General features: G+C 37.3%; 1 protein-coding gene across 3 annotated transcripts in view; it reads right to left on the bottom strand.

Annotated features, from left to right (window-relative positions):
* The window catches only part of RASA2 (RAS p21 protein activator 2), a 51,262-nt gene that overhangs the window by 21,707 nt on the left and 12,953 nt on the right, over window positions 1–16,602 (bottom strand). For all 3 annotated transcript variants that reach the window (XM_037406839.1, XM_037406837.1, XM_037406838.1), the window contains exons 4-6: window positions 16,094–16,188; window positions 9,563–9,639; window positions 910–993 (exon numbers count right to left, since the gene is read on the bottom strand). In XM_037406839.1, the coding sequence (XP_037262736.1) occupies window positions 910–993; window positions 9,563–9,639; window positions 16,094–16,188 (256 nt within the window). The remainder of the gene's footprint in view (window positions 1–909; window positions 994–9,562; window positions 9,640–16,093; window positions 16,189–16,602) is intronic.

Raw genomic sequence — 16,602 nt, 5'->3', positions numbered from 1 at the left:
TAGATATAATGGCCAAATCCCCCTAGTCCTCTTCAAAAATTCCAACCCATCAAAACAAAACAAAAAACACCCACCAGAAAGTGCAACACAAACCTAAAAAAATGTGATCATGTATTACCAAGAATGAAAAAATGCCCCATTCACTCAGAGCTTACTCAGGGACAATAATTCTGAGGTCTTTAAAACATGCAAGTTTGCTAGAAGACATTCTGGTACTATGCTCACAGTGACAATTCTTCAGTACCAGAGAAAGCAGACGGGCTTCGGTTTGTTGTTGCAAAAAATAAACAACTGAAACCTAGCTTGCTTTAGACGCTGTTGGGCAGGACCCTGCAGACAGTGAATGTGTGGCATATAGAGTTTTTCCTAAATGAAAAATCCCAACATTTACTCGGGATTACTGATCCAAAAAATGAGGTATTTAAACTGTGTGGACTTTGAATGTAGCATCCTGAAGGTGCTGGCACTAGAATGGTTTCACCAGAGCCTCTACCCTCTTGCTTCCTCCCAACTGCTGAATATTTAGTGTAATGAAGCTTATGCATTAATAAAAACATGGAACAGAGGAAGGCGAGTGAGCAATTGACTGTATCATCCCATGTGGGAATTTTACAAAAATGAACAGGAAGTGCAGTGCAGGTATCAAGAGTCCAGCACAAAACCTGAGAACAAAGAAAGAACTGAGTGACAAGTGGTTCTTGACTAGTGCAGGTCGTTCAGACAGACCAAACACCTTCACAATCTTGAAAGTATGTTAAGGAAGGGGAGAGTACAGGAACAATGAAAGATACGATGTGCACAGAAAGCATTTTAAGATTATTCTAAAGATTTTGCTTAAAACCTATGACTGACTTTTCCAGTTTAAGATCACAGTATTTTGAATTAATTAATTTCATACTAAAATGTTACCTGGAAGGCCCCACAAGAGACACTGTTGCATAAGGATCACAATTCTGTCCATTTATAAGAGGCAACCCATGGCATTCCTTTATGCTACGAAGAAAAGACAATCAGTAGATCAGTGAAGCAATTATCTTTGGCTTTAAAAAAAAATAACCCCCAAACCATCCTTTCTTTTTTAAAAGTTTCTTTAAGTCCTGCTGTATTACACACTGATATATATATTGATCCAACATAGTATATGTACATGAACTAGATCATAACTACAGATCTCTGGATGGTATACAAGGTAGTAGTCAAGCATACAGCCAGACCTGGGGGGCTCAGCGAGAACAAAATTCTTGGAAGTGCTTCAATAAAAGATATTCCAGTATCACACACACACAGTAAAATCTTATTTTGTAAGAGCAGAATGACCTGCCATGTTACGATAAACTGCAGACTTCATTAACTTATAAATTTGATTTCTCAAGGCCCACAAAAAGCTATTTGGCCTCATCCACATGGCAGCAACTACATTTGGAAGGCGTTAAAATGGGCTCAAATATTTTGTTTTGGCTAAACTACATTCTGAGTTGAGTAGGCTGAGAAAAGCAAAGTCATATCCTGAAATATTATTTAAAATAAGCATCCAAACCTCTTAGCATATAGTCCTAGCATCAGTTTACCTTGGAAGTTGTGTTTAAAGTTTATTTTCAAACTTCTTTTTTCACAACAGTGCACAATCAGGGTTAAACAGCCCTTTTAAAAATACTGTTTTCTTCCATAATTCCTACAGTAAGTTGTAAGGTGGTGTTTAACAGGTATATAGGCACACTGTTCACCAATCCTGATGCAAAAGGGACAGGCTGGTTAGGAAATAATGATCATGGGGGCAGGCACGTTTTCTGGACCTTTTCCGAATCTTTCTGAATCACTGCTGCAGCAACACTACTAGGAACAGAGCTGGCTCAGCAAGCTGACTAACCTTCAGACGCTGCCCACATATGAGCATTAACTAGAAATACATAAAAGTAAAGCAAAACAGTTTGTAAATTTACAGCACGAACTAAACTTTCTAGCAAAATTATGCTCTGATGTGGCTATGCACACTGTAGTATTTATTAATTCCAGAAACATTCAGCAGATTACAAATTTTCATAAGACACAAATGAGATTCAAATCTTATATTCCCGTTCTTTAAAATAATCTACTTTTAAATAACCTATCACAGGAATTTAACTAAATTAATGCACGTAAGTTTTCGTTGCTATAATTAGGCAGTTTGAATAAAATCCAAAACCTCCATAACTTAAGGAGAAAATACACTTTTCTGCTCTAAGTTCACATAAATAATCAAGTAAATGTTCTAATACTATAATGTGGAATATTAGGTTGCACAGATTGTGTCACATAGCAGCAACAGTAGCTACACATTGTTGTTAAGCAAATGCTTTCTGTACAGTAGAAAAAAAATGTTAAAGAATAACAGGAGTTGCAAACTCAAACACAAGCAGGAAAACAACAGACAGTAACACTCCTGTGCTGCTCAGAACTCCACCCTCCTTGGAGTATGCTCAATTATAAACCAGATGGTATTTCCCCCCCGAAAAGTCCCTTTGTCTTAGCCAGTTCAGGGAACATTTAGTGCTGAACCACTGCACAATCATTTGTTATTTTTCTTCCCGTTTTCAAACACGTGGCCTTCAGCATTTCAATAATTTTTGAATCACAATGAGCTTTACAGTGATTTCAAACCCACCCTTTAAATGGGTCCTTGAAACATTCAGTTGTTTCATAAGCATTAATTGATTCCTCCTCCAACACACACGTGACAGAGTGGTGACAAAATTAAACTGTCTAGACTTTTCAGTCATTCTGGGGTATCTGACTTGAGACAGCTAGAATCTGATTCTGTCAGAGTATCAGGCATTTTGTAGCACTTAACAGTGTCTTTGCAGCTCCGAGGTTTTTGGTGTCAGGTGTGACTTGAGTGTACCTGTAGGTTAGCCTCAGCTTGAATCTCATAGAAAATTTGTAGCACATGGATCCAGTTAAACTTATCTGCATATAATTCAACTATTCTGCAAAGAACAACACAATTCCTCTTCCTACAGCCTGTATCAAGCTCACCAAGCTCCTGGATTTCTCCAGCAAACAGATCCAAGTCCTACAGAAAGTAGTTCCTCTCCATATATACAAAGTTTCTCACCCCTTTCCTGATCACTGTATGAATAACCTGCATACTTGACATAACGATCCTTCAGGAAAATGTATATTACCACCACAACAAAAACTCATCACAATGCCCTAGTTCTGGTTACAGAAACAGCTTGTTCTGGCCTCCCCCATCTTTTCCCAGCTTGACCAAAAGGTACACAAACCAAAAGGAAGGCTTGTTTGTGATTTCCTTAAAGTTGAAAAACATTTTACTGACAACTAAACAGCCCTGCAGGAGCACTAGAATCTCTGGATTCATCAGACATATCTGTCACTTCAAGCTTATTTCATGCACCACTCGGCCTCCCTGTGTAGGCAGCTCCAGAATTCCCTTTTCATCTCCTGCCCAAGTCCCCGTCCTGTTGTCAGCACGTAAGGTGTACCTAGCTCAGCCAGCCTACCCTGTTCCAACATCTCAAAAAAGCAAACAATACACCAGAGTGCCCCTGACCATCAACTCCTGAAAGTCCCAAATCTTTCCTTTTCAGACCCAGACGACTCAAGAATTTGTTCCAAATTTATCTCACCTCCTCCCTTTCCATCTCTCACTCTAAGCTTGCCAGTCATAACTATTCCTTAACTCTCCAGTTACTGCCTGGAGTCTGCTTTAGACATTATTTGGCAGCACAGATGAATCAACTGAACTGCACCAAAATGGTGGATCCTCCTCCTCCTCTTACGCTCCTGCCTTGCATCTATCACCTATGGTGATTCTATTTGTAACCTTACAGAAAACTATTTAGGTTTTGAGCCAGTTTTCAGTCAGTTTGGCAACCTGCACTAGCCTAGTCAGGCAGATCACCTCACAAGCTCCAAAGGCCATGCAAGGCAAGTAGCCATTAAGGGCAGGAAGCCATTAAATCAACTCAGTGCTATCAAACTGGATTGTTACTCCCCAGGGACTGAATACCCAAGACTGAATTACTGCAGGCAGTTTTAAGGTACTAAACAAATAGTCTCTAGTAAACACATTCAAAATTTTTTGAAGATGTTTGAATTGGCTCCATTAGAGTTGACTTCACGGAAGTGGAAAAGCACAACCCCAACAAGTTTACCTGCTAGCAAGTCTCACAGGAATACTTCCCTTTCCCTAAGGATCAGGCAAAGTGCTAGGACTGCAACCTTCTACAACAGGAAAAAACAAACACTGGCCACCAACACTTTGACCAGTCAAAAAACCCAGAAAACAACACTAAGCATATATTCATATTAATTTGGGTTGTCAAAATAGATTTCCACCATATGGTAAACATTTCAACTTTGACATCTGGTTTCACCTCTCTAGGCTAGCACGAGTAATTTTCATTAAAAAGGCATAAATAAATAGAGTTTGAAGCTGGCGGGAACTTAAAAGCCTTTTATTTCACATTTTAAACTACTACATCTTTACATAAAGTCTAAGCAGTAGATGTACAGTGTAAGAGATCTTTCAGTTTACATTAACTCTTGTTTCACATCTGTAGTTTGTTCTGCAAGAGGAGTTTCACACAGGAAATATGAGCCTTTCAGATACAACTGGCACATATTCAGTTAATAAGATGGGAATAAATCCTTAAAAAGATATAGCCCACAATAAACCCCCTCAATGACTGAGGGACTCTACCGCCACAATTCAAATCAACTGAATGTCCTCCAAGTGCAGAAACTAAATAAACAGCCGCAGCCATCAGGATTGGTACACTTCATAAAAATTACGTTCTTTGGAACTACTTCATACAAGCAGATAAAGTATCAACAGGACAGTAACAAACTGTCAGGTCAATCTAAGACAGTACAGTGTATAATTTATATAGAAAAGAGGGGAAAAAAGCAAAATCTAGCTGTAATAAGCCACTTCTGTACTTTCAAGTATTCACATTCTAAATACGTAAAAGTGTTTACTTCAGAGATGAAGTCATGTTAAATACAGAGAAGGCAAGTACTACCACCCAGTAGCCTAATTTGGCAAGAAACCATTCAAGTATCTGTTTCATCAGCAGCAAACATGCAAACAACGGTCACGCAAACTTGTTTTTACAGACTCCCAGAAAAAAGAACTGCAACCATGTATTTTTGAAATGTGCTATTATACATGCCATTGTGGGTTTTTTTAAAAAAAAAAACAAAAACAAACAAAAAAAAAGAGCCCACATTGAGTCAGCAGTTAATCTATTGCATTATCTTTTTCCCCTCCTCATTCACACATGTTCATTTCAGAACAGGAAACAGCTAGTACTGAAGACAAAACAAAATTTTAATTCAGAAATGGTCTGTGAGCATATCTGCATGAAATGTAACAGCACGTTTCTAATTAATGCAAAAATCAGGGCTTAGCCCACTGTAAGTGATCTCCAAGATAGCCCTTCACCAAAGGAAGCTTAACTTTACGCTTGTATTTCAAAAAAGGTGTAAGGGCTTCATTGATATAAGAGAAGCAATTACAAGCCTTAATTTTACTTTCTCCAGGGAAAAAAAAAATTTAGTATCATGTTTTTACAACTCTATAAAAACTGAAAGCCCTAGCTGGCTTCAGAAAGTCCCACCTTAAGACAATTAGCCACCACCCCCCCCCACCACCCCCCCCCCCATCAAATAACACCAGATCAGTCAGTTGTGGTGTATCTTGTACATGACCATGTTTTGTTGACTTGAGCAAAAGAAGGAAACCTCCAGTTTTTAAAAAGTGAGGGTTGGTTTGGGGTTTTTGGGGGTTTTTTTTGTTGTTTTTTTTTTTTACTGTTGTCCAAAGCTTTGCTGATACAAAGTTTGCAATATATTACTATTTATCCTTCACCAAGCTCACTTCCCTTGCATAAACTTGGGGAACACAGCCCTAATAACATTGAAATAAATAAAAATTATTAAAAACAAATCCAGAAGGGGACGAGCAGGGGAATAGAGGACAAAAAGAAACACTCCTGGTTTCATTATACAACAACTGACTGTCCTGTTGTCACATGCAACAACACTTCTCCTTCTAAAAAAAAAAATAATTAAAAAAAATCCTGTGTTCTTTTCCCAACAACTTCTTGTTTGGAAAAGTTGGTTTTACTATGTGTACCCGCATGAGAAATGACGCCTTCCTCTCTCCCACATCAGCTGTAAGAGGCTAACACCATCATCAGCTCTCTATCGTCCCAACCCTTAACTTACAAAAATTGCTTCCTATTGGATTTGCCTTCAGTTTTCAAATCAATCCTCATCATAAAACCTATTTAGAAGACTAGCAAAAAAAATGCTTCTACAACCATGTCTACAAAACCAAAATAATATGAATCCATCCCCTAGTCAAGTCTAATCCTATTGCTTTGGTTCAGCCACAAACAAAAAGGTAACGGGGGACTCCAGATAATGCTCAGAATCACAGCCCTTGAACTACTTGCTGTTGTGTGCCTAACATTATTTTTAATCTTGTGTTGTGGACATTATAGCTATTATTTTTCATCTTTGTAGAACTTATGCACAGAATGCAACACAAGGATCTAGAATTCTCTTACTCTACAAAAAATTTAACTGGCAAAAGTTTAGAAGCTTCCCTGTCTCGTTACTTTGAGACACCATTAATTTGGGCATGAAGCAAACTACAGCTCGTTATCGTAGCCTGTATTTTAAGAATTAATTTTTCCACACTTTTTTCCTTTAGCCAGCACTTTCAGTTTTGGTTCAAGAGGCAGGGACAGAAATGTACATATATGCCCACTCTTTGTCTTTTTTTACTCAATCACAGCTCTGCTACTTCCTATTTTTCAGCTTTGTTAGAGGAGTTACTAATAATACGATGACTGCTCAGGGCCTGGCGACTGATAAAACACAGCAGTAAGTGCATCACTTGCTAATCGTCCTTAGAAATTTACAAAAAAAGACTTTCAAAGAGTTTACATTTTCTATTAAAGGACCTCACATAAATTTTCTATAAGTTCCTCATGATTTAAGATCAAAGGGGTCTCAAAAATGCCCTTACATCCATTTCTGTAATTATCCAGTGAGATTTCCCAGTTCTTATACTCACATGTACATCCAGAAATATATTTAACCAATTAATATAGGTCTATCAGCATGTGTGATAAAATACTACTAAACATTTTTAGTTTAAGGAACTCCAGTGCATTTCATAATCTCAGATGAAGACCAAAGCATTGATGTAATACGGCAGTGTTTAACACACAAAGCTCGCCCACATGTCAGTGAGTGGGTAAGTACAGCAACCACGCGAGAACCCTGGCTTCCTTTTGATCATTTATCTCCGTCACAGAGATCCTAAGAGAGCGCACAGTGAGTAAACCACTTCCTACTCAAAACTGCCATCTGCAACAGTTAACTTTCTAAAGCAACCTTTCTTCATCATATGAAAAATCCGAACACGTTTTAAAAATAAAAAAAAATTAACTCACACTAAAGTGCATGGATATATAAAGTATTTTAAAAAATGACATGTATCAGAAAGTTAAGGTGGAAATAAAAAACAAAGTCATAAAGTTCCAGCCAGCTTTTGGCGGTGAATAGTCCACAGGGAAAAAGCTATTCTAGTTCTGCCTTGCACTGCAGGAGGAATGGAAAAGTAAGAGCAGCCAGACCCCCAATTAACCAAGCTGCCATCCACTATACCAACAGCAACACATTCAGAATTATCTTTAAGTTATAAATATACATTGATGTACAGCAAGTTTTCCTATCTTACCTGAACTATCAACCTACAATAGCCACTAAACCATTACCGGTTTCACTGGCTTAGTTCTATCACAGAACTAGCTTCCCTTTTCATATCAAGTAACAAAAAAGCAAAGAGATTATTTTACCAGGTCTTGTTCCAACTAAACTACTCACCGTGGTTAGATAGCCGACTAAGAATGTATTATAAACTTCATAATGAAAATCACATTAGCAAAATCGACAGATTGTAATGGTCTCCCCCTCCTCCCTGAGGCTGAGCTGAACATGAAGTCGCCAAGACAAACGGAAGACCACACACCATTTCCTCCCCTCAGTTTCACAATACAACCCATTCTTTCATGCTAAATTCTCAGAGAAGTTAAAAATCAACCCAAACAGCACAAAAAACCCTCACTCAAATATGTTCATGAACAATGCTGAAAAGCAAAACAAAGACTTACTACCCTTTGAGGTTTTAATCTTAATTTTCTCTTAGTCTTTATAACCCCCTTGTCTGTACCCTTTTCTTCACGTTTCCTATCCCATAACCCATTAAGAGACAAGCGCAGAAAAATCTTTACTTCTTTCTGAAGCACTACAATTAAAAAACTGCAGTAAGGCTGGCTTGTTCTCCTGAAACTTACTCATGTTGAGAATGTAAAGAAGTCACAAGAGAATGCCATCAATCTCACTGAGTGAGTCTCTGTAAGTCACTGGTTTCTACTGGTCTCTTCAATGAAAGCAAACAGTCTCCCAGAGACAGGTAACATGAAAGGCTGTTGGGCTTCTTCCAAAGGATAGGATTAGTTTCTAGGAAGACCCATATCTTCTAGTATGTCCTTATCAGACAAACTTTTTGAGAGAGTCAAAACATTTTTGTGTATCTCTTTTTGCATTAGCTTCTTCTCAATTTCTGGCCTTAAATGCATTGCTTAGTAAGGAATAAAAAGAAACATAACTACCAATACATATTGAACTTTGGTCTTCTGTGACTAATGCATGTAACCTGTACGCTCAGACTCCCAAAGCCATCACATAGGGATATTATTAAACACAGCTCTAAGAGCAACAACACAACGGTACAAACTGGTTAGTATCTTCCAACATGCCTCATGCTGTGCTTTTTCTTTAACATTGGTGAAATTTGTTGGGTTTTAATTAACATATAGTAAACACTTACTCTTTCTATGAGGCTATTTGACATACTGTAATGTCTTTATACTTTGGAGTCAAAACTGTCTCGGTAATAAAAATTCATTAAGTTGCTGCTAAGAAGTTTTACTGAAATGTGGCAGTTATGCTGCTTCAGAACAGCAACCCCTGAACTTTGTTTTTCTATAAACAGTCCTTATCATGGTTAACCATGAGAAAGTAATTCTGAAGCAAAACTAGAAGTGGATTTTCATATACCAAACCAAAATATTATTACTGAAAAAGTTTCACACCATTTCCAACACCCACCAGCAACTCAATTCTGTCAGTCTCAGCAGTACTGCAAGTTTGTGGCTGTCAGGCTGCAGTGAGCTTTCCTAGGTTCCTCACCAGACCCAACTCAAATGGAATTACAAGACACTGAACTAATGATACCAGATAGCCATGCTGAGTCCTAATAAAAGTGACTGCTTTGGGAGCAGAGATAAGCAGTTGTGAAAAACTTCTGCAGAGTTCCCCAAGCCATACCCTCAGCAAGGCAGGCCCCAAGGAAAGTCATATAAAACCAAAAAATATTATTGGTACCAGGATGTGCAGACATTTCGTATTGAGAGACAAATTACTTAATGGTCTAACAAACAACTAAGTATTCAAGGATTCAAGGATTAATGTAATTTCTTACTGTACTACTAGTTGCTGGCACACAGACCCATTATCTGTTATCAGTTCGTTCAGTTTTAATTCAAGGTGAACTTTTCCCTGGAAAAAAGAAAAAAAAAAAGAGAAAAAAACATTTTTAAAAGCCTTTACTTTAGAAGTAGCAATTAGAACAACAATATAGTTTAAAATTAGAAGCTATTTAAGGTAATTCCAATATATCCACTTCAACCAAATATCTAAAGCACGTATCTTGCAATTACAGTAGGATGAATGCATTTGAACTTCCAGAAAAAATGTTAAGAGAGAACCATGATCCTCAACTGCAGACAGCACATGAATTGGTTAAGTCTCCACAGATTTAACACACACATAAAAAATATTCTTTTCAGAATGAGGAAGTACCAAGAGCAAAAGTCCCTCTCAGCATTTTTGTCCTAAGCATGGGACAAAACCTTGAAGAAACAGACAATGAATTTATGAGCATTTCAGGAGAAAGTTCTAAAATTACCTGGGACTCTGAAGGCAGTTTGGCATATTTAGAGAAGTAGAATAGTATGCAGTAGCCTAACCAGCAACATTTAATATCCCACTGTGAAATCCTGTCCATCACACCACACTGAAGATGACTTAGCAATATATTATGCATCCCAGTACAGCTTCCAACTACCTCACGAGTGTCTGCCCGTATACTGTTGGAACAGTAAACACAACCTGAAAAGGTGGCAATATCTGCCAAACCGGGCTTCCTCCTTGTCTTTTTCTGACATGGTAAGATGTGTTAAGAAAAAAAATCCATAAATGATGGCAAAGTGTGGATTAACTTCAGAACTCAGCAAGAGCCAACCTACTTAACTCTCACAATAAAAGGCTCCAGAAGCTCCAAACCATGACATGCAACTTTCTTGGGAGGACCAAAATTTGGTACAACCACCTCACTCCAAACATCTAGTGCCTAAACAACACTGCTACTCCTTTCAATGCCTGACTATTCATGCTGGCTTTCGCCTCTAAGATATCCACGCACTGACAGTGTCTTGCCTCTAAACCACGTTCTTAGTATTCTTGGAATCTGTCCATTTGAAAAATGGAACATCAGATGACACTGGTTTGTCCACAGTTATGATTCTTTGGGAAGGGACCTGGAAGAGAATTTTTAAGTGTGGCAAAGAAAGCAAGCTGCAATCTGAACTGCAGTTTTGCTGTACAATACTAAAATGGAAGTTAAACCCTTAGCTGACCTTGCACACATTTCTACAGCACTTATGTTTTGACATAAAACTGAAATGTTTTTATTGTAAATCCCCTGGGGCAAGGGCTGTGTTTCTCTCTCTGTACGTCACATGGGAGGAGAAATGAAGTTCTTCTATAAGGAAGTTTTAAATGTAACTACTTCGGGATGCCTGCCAAGTGTTTTGCTAACTTACCACATGGATTGAAACGCAGGTACATTAAGAAAATATTTGTCAAGCAGAGAAACTCAATTACATAAATAGATTTACAGGATAAAAACAGAATACTGAGAAGCAAGCCCAGAGCCTTACAAGGCAGTTTTTGAGTGACAAATGAAACAACCATCTTAGTAATATCTATTTGTAATAGCTCACTTAACTAGTTGTAGGAGGCAGATCTTGTGAATGGCCTAAACATCTTCCTTTTGCTTTAAAAAAAAATCCCAAAACCAAACATACATCATGTGTTCAACACTGATCAGTAGGAGTAAAACAACAAATCTACTGCTCCTGGGAAGTATCTGTAGATGTAGTTTGTTCAAAACTCAGCATCATGATGGCTACAGTAACATGACTCTAAGAAAGTACTTCCCTGGCATGTATGGAGAGTTTTGGGTACATTTTTGTTGTTTTGTTTGTTGAGAGCAGTGCAATGGTTGCCTGAAGTGGCTGATCCACAGATCTATATCAGAGCTTTTGACATTATGTGCAACCAGGTTTTAAATGCGGTTTTAGAGATTGGTTTTAGTTCAAAACATGAAGAGAAATCAGCCATTCTTATAGAATAAGCAAGCAACACACTTCATATGAACAGACTTTTCATCTGTAGATCTCAGGTTTGTTCAAAGGCAGGTAGGTACCATTTTAACCAATTTACAAATGGATTAACAATTTTCAGGTAACTGAATAGAGGAAGATGGAGCGGTTGATCACATGGTGAAGATTCACATAGTAACAGAGGAGCCAAAACAAGAGCATCCAAATCGCCAACCTAAACTTCTGAACTACAGAAACAATTTAGTTAGTTTTGTTTTTAAGAACTGGTCTGCATTTTAACACTGTATAACTCACAGCTCCAATATTTTAATCTTTTCTACACAATGAAATGTTACAAGTACTTATAATAAATGCAAGTTTTCTAGTTTAGTAAAGCTCTTAAGTGGAAACTGGGCTTGCAACTGTCTTATAAATACTTATGCCAACAGGTGCTCATATACTGTGCTCACCAGAATCACACTACTAATTGTACCACAAAGTTACTTTTGACAGTTTTCTTCATAAAAACTTCTCTCCTTTAAATTCGAGTATTCTTTCATCTGAAGCATAGCCTACACTTGAGGAAGGTATTGAGGGTGGTGGTGGGGTTTAAACAGAGCTAGAAATGCTAACAGCTATTTTCCAGCTCCTCTCCCAACATCAGAAACTCTAGATTAAAGTATTTCTCTTGAACTCTGCCCTCTTCCTTCCACTTCCCCTAACTCATTGCAACAAATGTTGCAACTGAACTATTGGATTTGTAAGAATCATCTTTATGCAATACACACTATGTTAACATCTAAGTAGAAGGAAAAAAAACCTAAGCCAAAGTTAGAGAACTTTAACCAAAACACCAAAATAACCCAGGTTATCCACTCAGAACCATCTTTGGTAAACTGAAGTCCTTGCAGCATATGGAAAGTAAAACTCTGCAATACTCCCCAAATTTACAAAATATTCCCACCACCTGAATTGTTAATTGCGTGCTTACTACAAAGAAAGTCTCTACATAACAGATACAGGTTCTATCAGCATCCATCAGCTTTTTTCCAGCTTTCCCATTCTACATTAGAGCAAACATGCATCATATTTCTGAAGCGTACTACGTCTTACTGCCTACCAGACTGAGCTCATATCACTATGGGATGGCCAACAGTTCCATGGTATATGCATTCAATTCCAATAATGCTGTGAGGTTTACTTTACCTAGACCTTTCTTCTTTCCTAGGGTTGGAGATCTGAGCCACTAAGAATCTACAAGGTGGCTTGAGGCTCCATCTCCATTTTTTTCTGAATTTGTACACTCTACATGAATATCTGGAAAATCTATTAGGAGTACATTATTTCAATGATAAATCCTATCAATTTTAAGGAAGGGAACAGTGAGTGTTAAAGTTACTGTCAAAAACCTTGTGTGTAAAAGTTTTTGACTTTATCAATGTATTTCACAAGCATAGATCAGGACACTACAAAATGTTTCTTGCTACAAATAACAAAGATCAAGGACACATTTAACAATTATGACCTTGTTTCAAACCACGTAAGTGAAGATTTAAGAAGAAAGAAAAAGGGGGGAGGCAAGCAATCCTAACAATTTTACTAGCATGCTGAGGCTATCTGTATTCTAGAAAATGTGAAGATTTTTCTACATAAATGTAACAAGCTCGCACCAGCTGCAGTTAAACATGGTCTGTTCCACTCAACTCTTCAAATGCTACTTCATATATATTTGCTTAGTATTCCCACATTCCTGTACGCTTTTCAAGAACTACAGGAGAAAGGGAAAAGTTTTAAGAAACAAAATTATTATCCATTCATAATATTGTAACCAGCAGCAAAACAAAAAACCCAGCTAAGATCTAAACATAAAGCAAATGCTTTCCAAAAACCAAAGTTTTGGGGTTTGGTTTGGTTTTTTTGGTTGTTGTTGTTTTGTTGTTTGTTTGTTTTGTTTTTTTTAAACACACTGTCAGTGGCTGGGGAGAGGCCACTCTCCTCCCATATACACTTGAAAGAAAATATCCATCACCCTTCTTTCATTCACATTAACTCAAGCACATGCTGCTTTTACTCTGCCTAACTTTTAATCACCTCCACTTCAGGTTACCTGTTTGTAGAGAGCCATAGAATCAGAACCAAAAATGACTGGTCTACAGCTTCTGTATGAGCAGTGGATTGTGACCCTAGAGAAGTCCTAAATTTATTAAAGTAAGGTGGTTTTAAAAAAATGACTTTTCTGTTTATTTCCCCACTGCCCCAGTTCAGTTTTGGTTTGTAGGAACTGGCAAGTATAATTCTTGGTAATTCCACAAAAGACAAAAATGTTACATTTAATGGACTTTTAAGGCCCTCTAGGAACTACCAAATTTACTGATGAACTCAAATGTCTTCCAGTAATACTTTAATTTGTCCTACAAAGGTAGAGCTGAGAATTTCCCCTACAGGCTATAAGAACTGATGAATTGTAAAGAAAAAAATGCTTATTAGTAAAGACAATGACAGTTAGTGCCAAAGCACTTATGACTTTGTATGGATTTTGTACATCTACAAGCTGTATACCACAATACACAATATGCACCTCCACCGCTAATGTACCTGGATATACAGGTTGCTCATTATACCAAAGTTAGCCTGTATGAAAAATAGATGACTAGTACAAAGAAACTACCATTTTCTTGAAACAAATGAAGATTTAAGAAAAAAAAAAAATCCACCTCGAAAAAACCCCAACCATGCAAACTGCAACATGTCCCACATATAGCCAAGGATTGCAAAATACTTCTAAGCCATTTTATTGCCTTGTATCCATTGTAAGTTCTAGAAACCACTCACACTGAGGGAACTAGAGGAAAAAAAATGTCAACCACATGTACAGTGTCACACAGAAGAGCATATCCGAGAGCAATTTTTTCCCCAAAAAACCATTACCCAGCTTTATAAACCTTTGTGCACTTTTTCTGCACATATACCATGTGAAAGCCTGCTATTTTCAGCCATGTCCCAACAAGAACCTTTGGAATCTCCTAGGAATACATTTCAGTATGGTATGCCACATCCAAACCAACAAGATTACAGCCAAATCTGGCAGAGGGGAACTGGTCTCAGTTCTGCTCTGCAAGTTTCATGGAAAAAGGACACAGGACAGAGGAGAAACCTACCCAAACGCCCTAACTCAAGCAAAGATTAACATGAGGAGCACACACCTTAGCAGAAAAGGTCATCCTTTAAAAGAAGCATCATGCAACAGAGTGTTTTATAGATGTCCCAGCCATGGAAAAGTATCAGTAAGGGTTCATTACCAATATGTAAGGAATTGTTTAATGCTATTAATGGAACATTTTAATTGAGTTTTCATACTTACTCGGGTAGTATCATGACAAAAATTAATCTTTTATTCAATACATTTTTATGACGGAGAAAAAAAATATGTAGCAAGCATGACAGTATTTAAGTCAAAGCAGAAACTGCATTTCAGTTTCTATCTGGAAAGGACTTTCCAGAATATTTAGAGTGATTAGATGAAAGAATCAGAAGAATGAGACAACTTGCAGATAGACTAGAGATGATCTGTGGGTCCTTTGCAACTGAACTATTCTATTATATTCCATCCTAACTGAATGAGGACCAATTTCCAACAGGTACAGAGAAAGTGGTATTCAGATGTTTTGAAAATCTGTCTTCATGTAAAGCAACCACAGGTCCTCCTATATAACCAACAGCTGCAGGCTAAACTTACAGCTCATAGATGATTAATCCTGGAACATACTGTGACTTTTTTTGGGAATTCTGTGCACATTCACCTCTTGTAAAAATATACAGGATTCTCCCTACCCAGAGGGATTTCCAGGTTACTAGAAAAACACAAACACTGCCAAGTCCAAGAATTTTGCCCTCAGGCAAATCTGAAAAAAACTATTAAAACCTAATAAATTGTTTATCACAGTAACAAGGCTAAGAGATTCTCAAGAAGACTGTTCTGTTTTTTCTCAAACCAAAAAAAGATTTGCTAGAACTTCTACAGCCACCTCATCTTTATGTATTACTATAACAATCCTGTCAGAAGAACTTGAACCACAGTCCAAAATACAACTCTGAAGTGCAAGTTCTTTGATACTGAATGCAGAAAGTATTTCAAAATAAGATAAATGAGCACAGCACAAGTACCTCTAGTTTTGGAGACTTGAACCATTTCATGCCATATAATCAGTTCTCTCAGATATACCAAAACCGACTCAAAAAAATAAAAATTATTCAGTAGTTTCCTAAATCGTTCACCTCTCAAGTACATAGCTCCCCTTGCAAAGATTTTAGACACTAAACCACCGTTAAGGTATTTCTGTAACAGTTGCTTTAAGTCTTCTGCTAGTTTTAAGTATCATCAGAAACAATACAGCTAGTTTAGAGGCATAGAATATGCATTATTCTCTAATCAAGCTGAAAGACTCAGCTGTCTCACAAGACTTAGACAACGCTAACCTCCATCTGCTACAGTTCAGTGTAAACTTCTACTATTACACACACTTATCTATATTTAATTTAAAAATGCAAATTTGCTATTTAATAGTTACCTGAACCTCTGAATTAGAATCGACAGGTTGAAGCATAAACCAGTTCTCTTTTCCTGTGTAGTTGCATAAATCTTCTTTTTTGATTGACACCTTTCCTGGGGGAGGGGGCAGGGAGAAATAAGCATAAATATAACTTTCATCTGAATAGGACAAATATTTAAATAGATTTGAAGTTTGATTTTTGTTTAAACTTTTATGATGCTATATGAAAAGCTTATGGAAACAAAGCACATTAAGCATGAGTAAAGCAGAAAAATAGTTCATATAAAGCCAAATTAAGTTAATGACAATGTGTTAACTTGGATATCCTAAAAACAAGATTAGGTAAAATAAAGAACACACTTGTGGTTGGAAATAACATAATAAAGATTTGAGAGAACAGTGATGGTGTTGAAGAAGGTTTAAATAGGGAACTGAAGGTAGGTGCCTTTTACTCGTCTCACTGCTGTTTGGAAAGTTGCTGTTATACCAAATTATCTGGCATCCTGGTGCAAATTATTTCCTTCCTC

Source organism: Falco rusticolus, chromosome 13, assembly GCF_015220075.1.
Source record: "Falco rusticolus isolate bFalRus1 chromosome 13, bFalRus1.pri, whole genome shotgun sequence".
Classification (NCBI taxonomy): Eukaryota; Metazoa; Chordata; class Aves; order Falconiformes; family Falconidae; genus Falco; species Falco rusticolus.
This window is presented reverse-complemented; position numbering and strand designations above follow the sequence as displayed.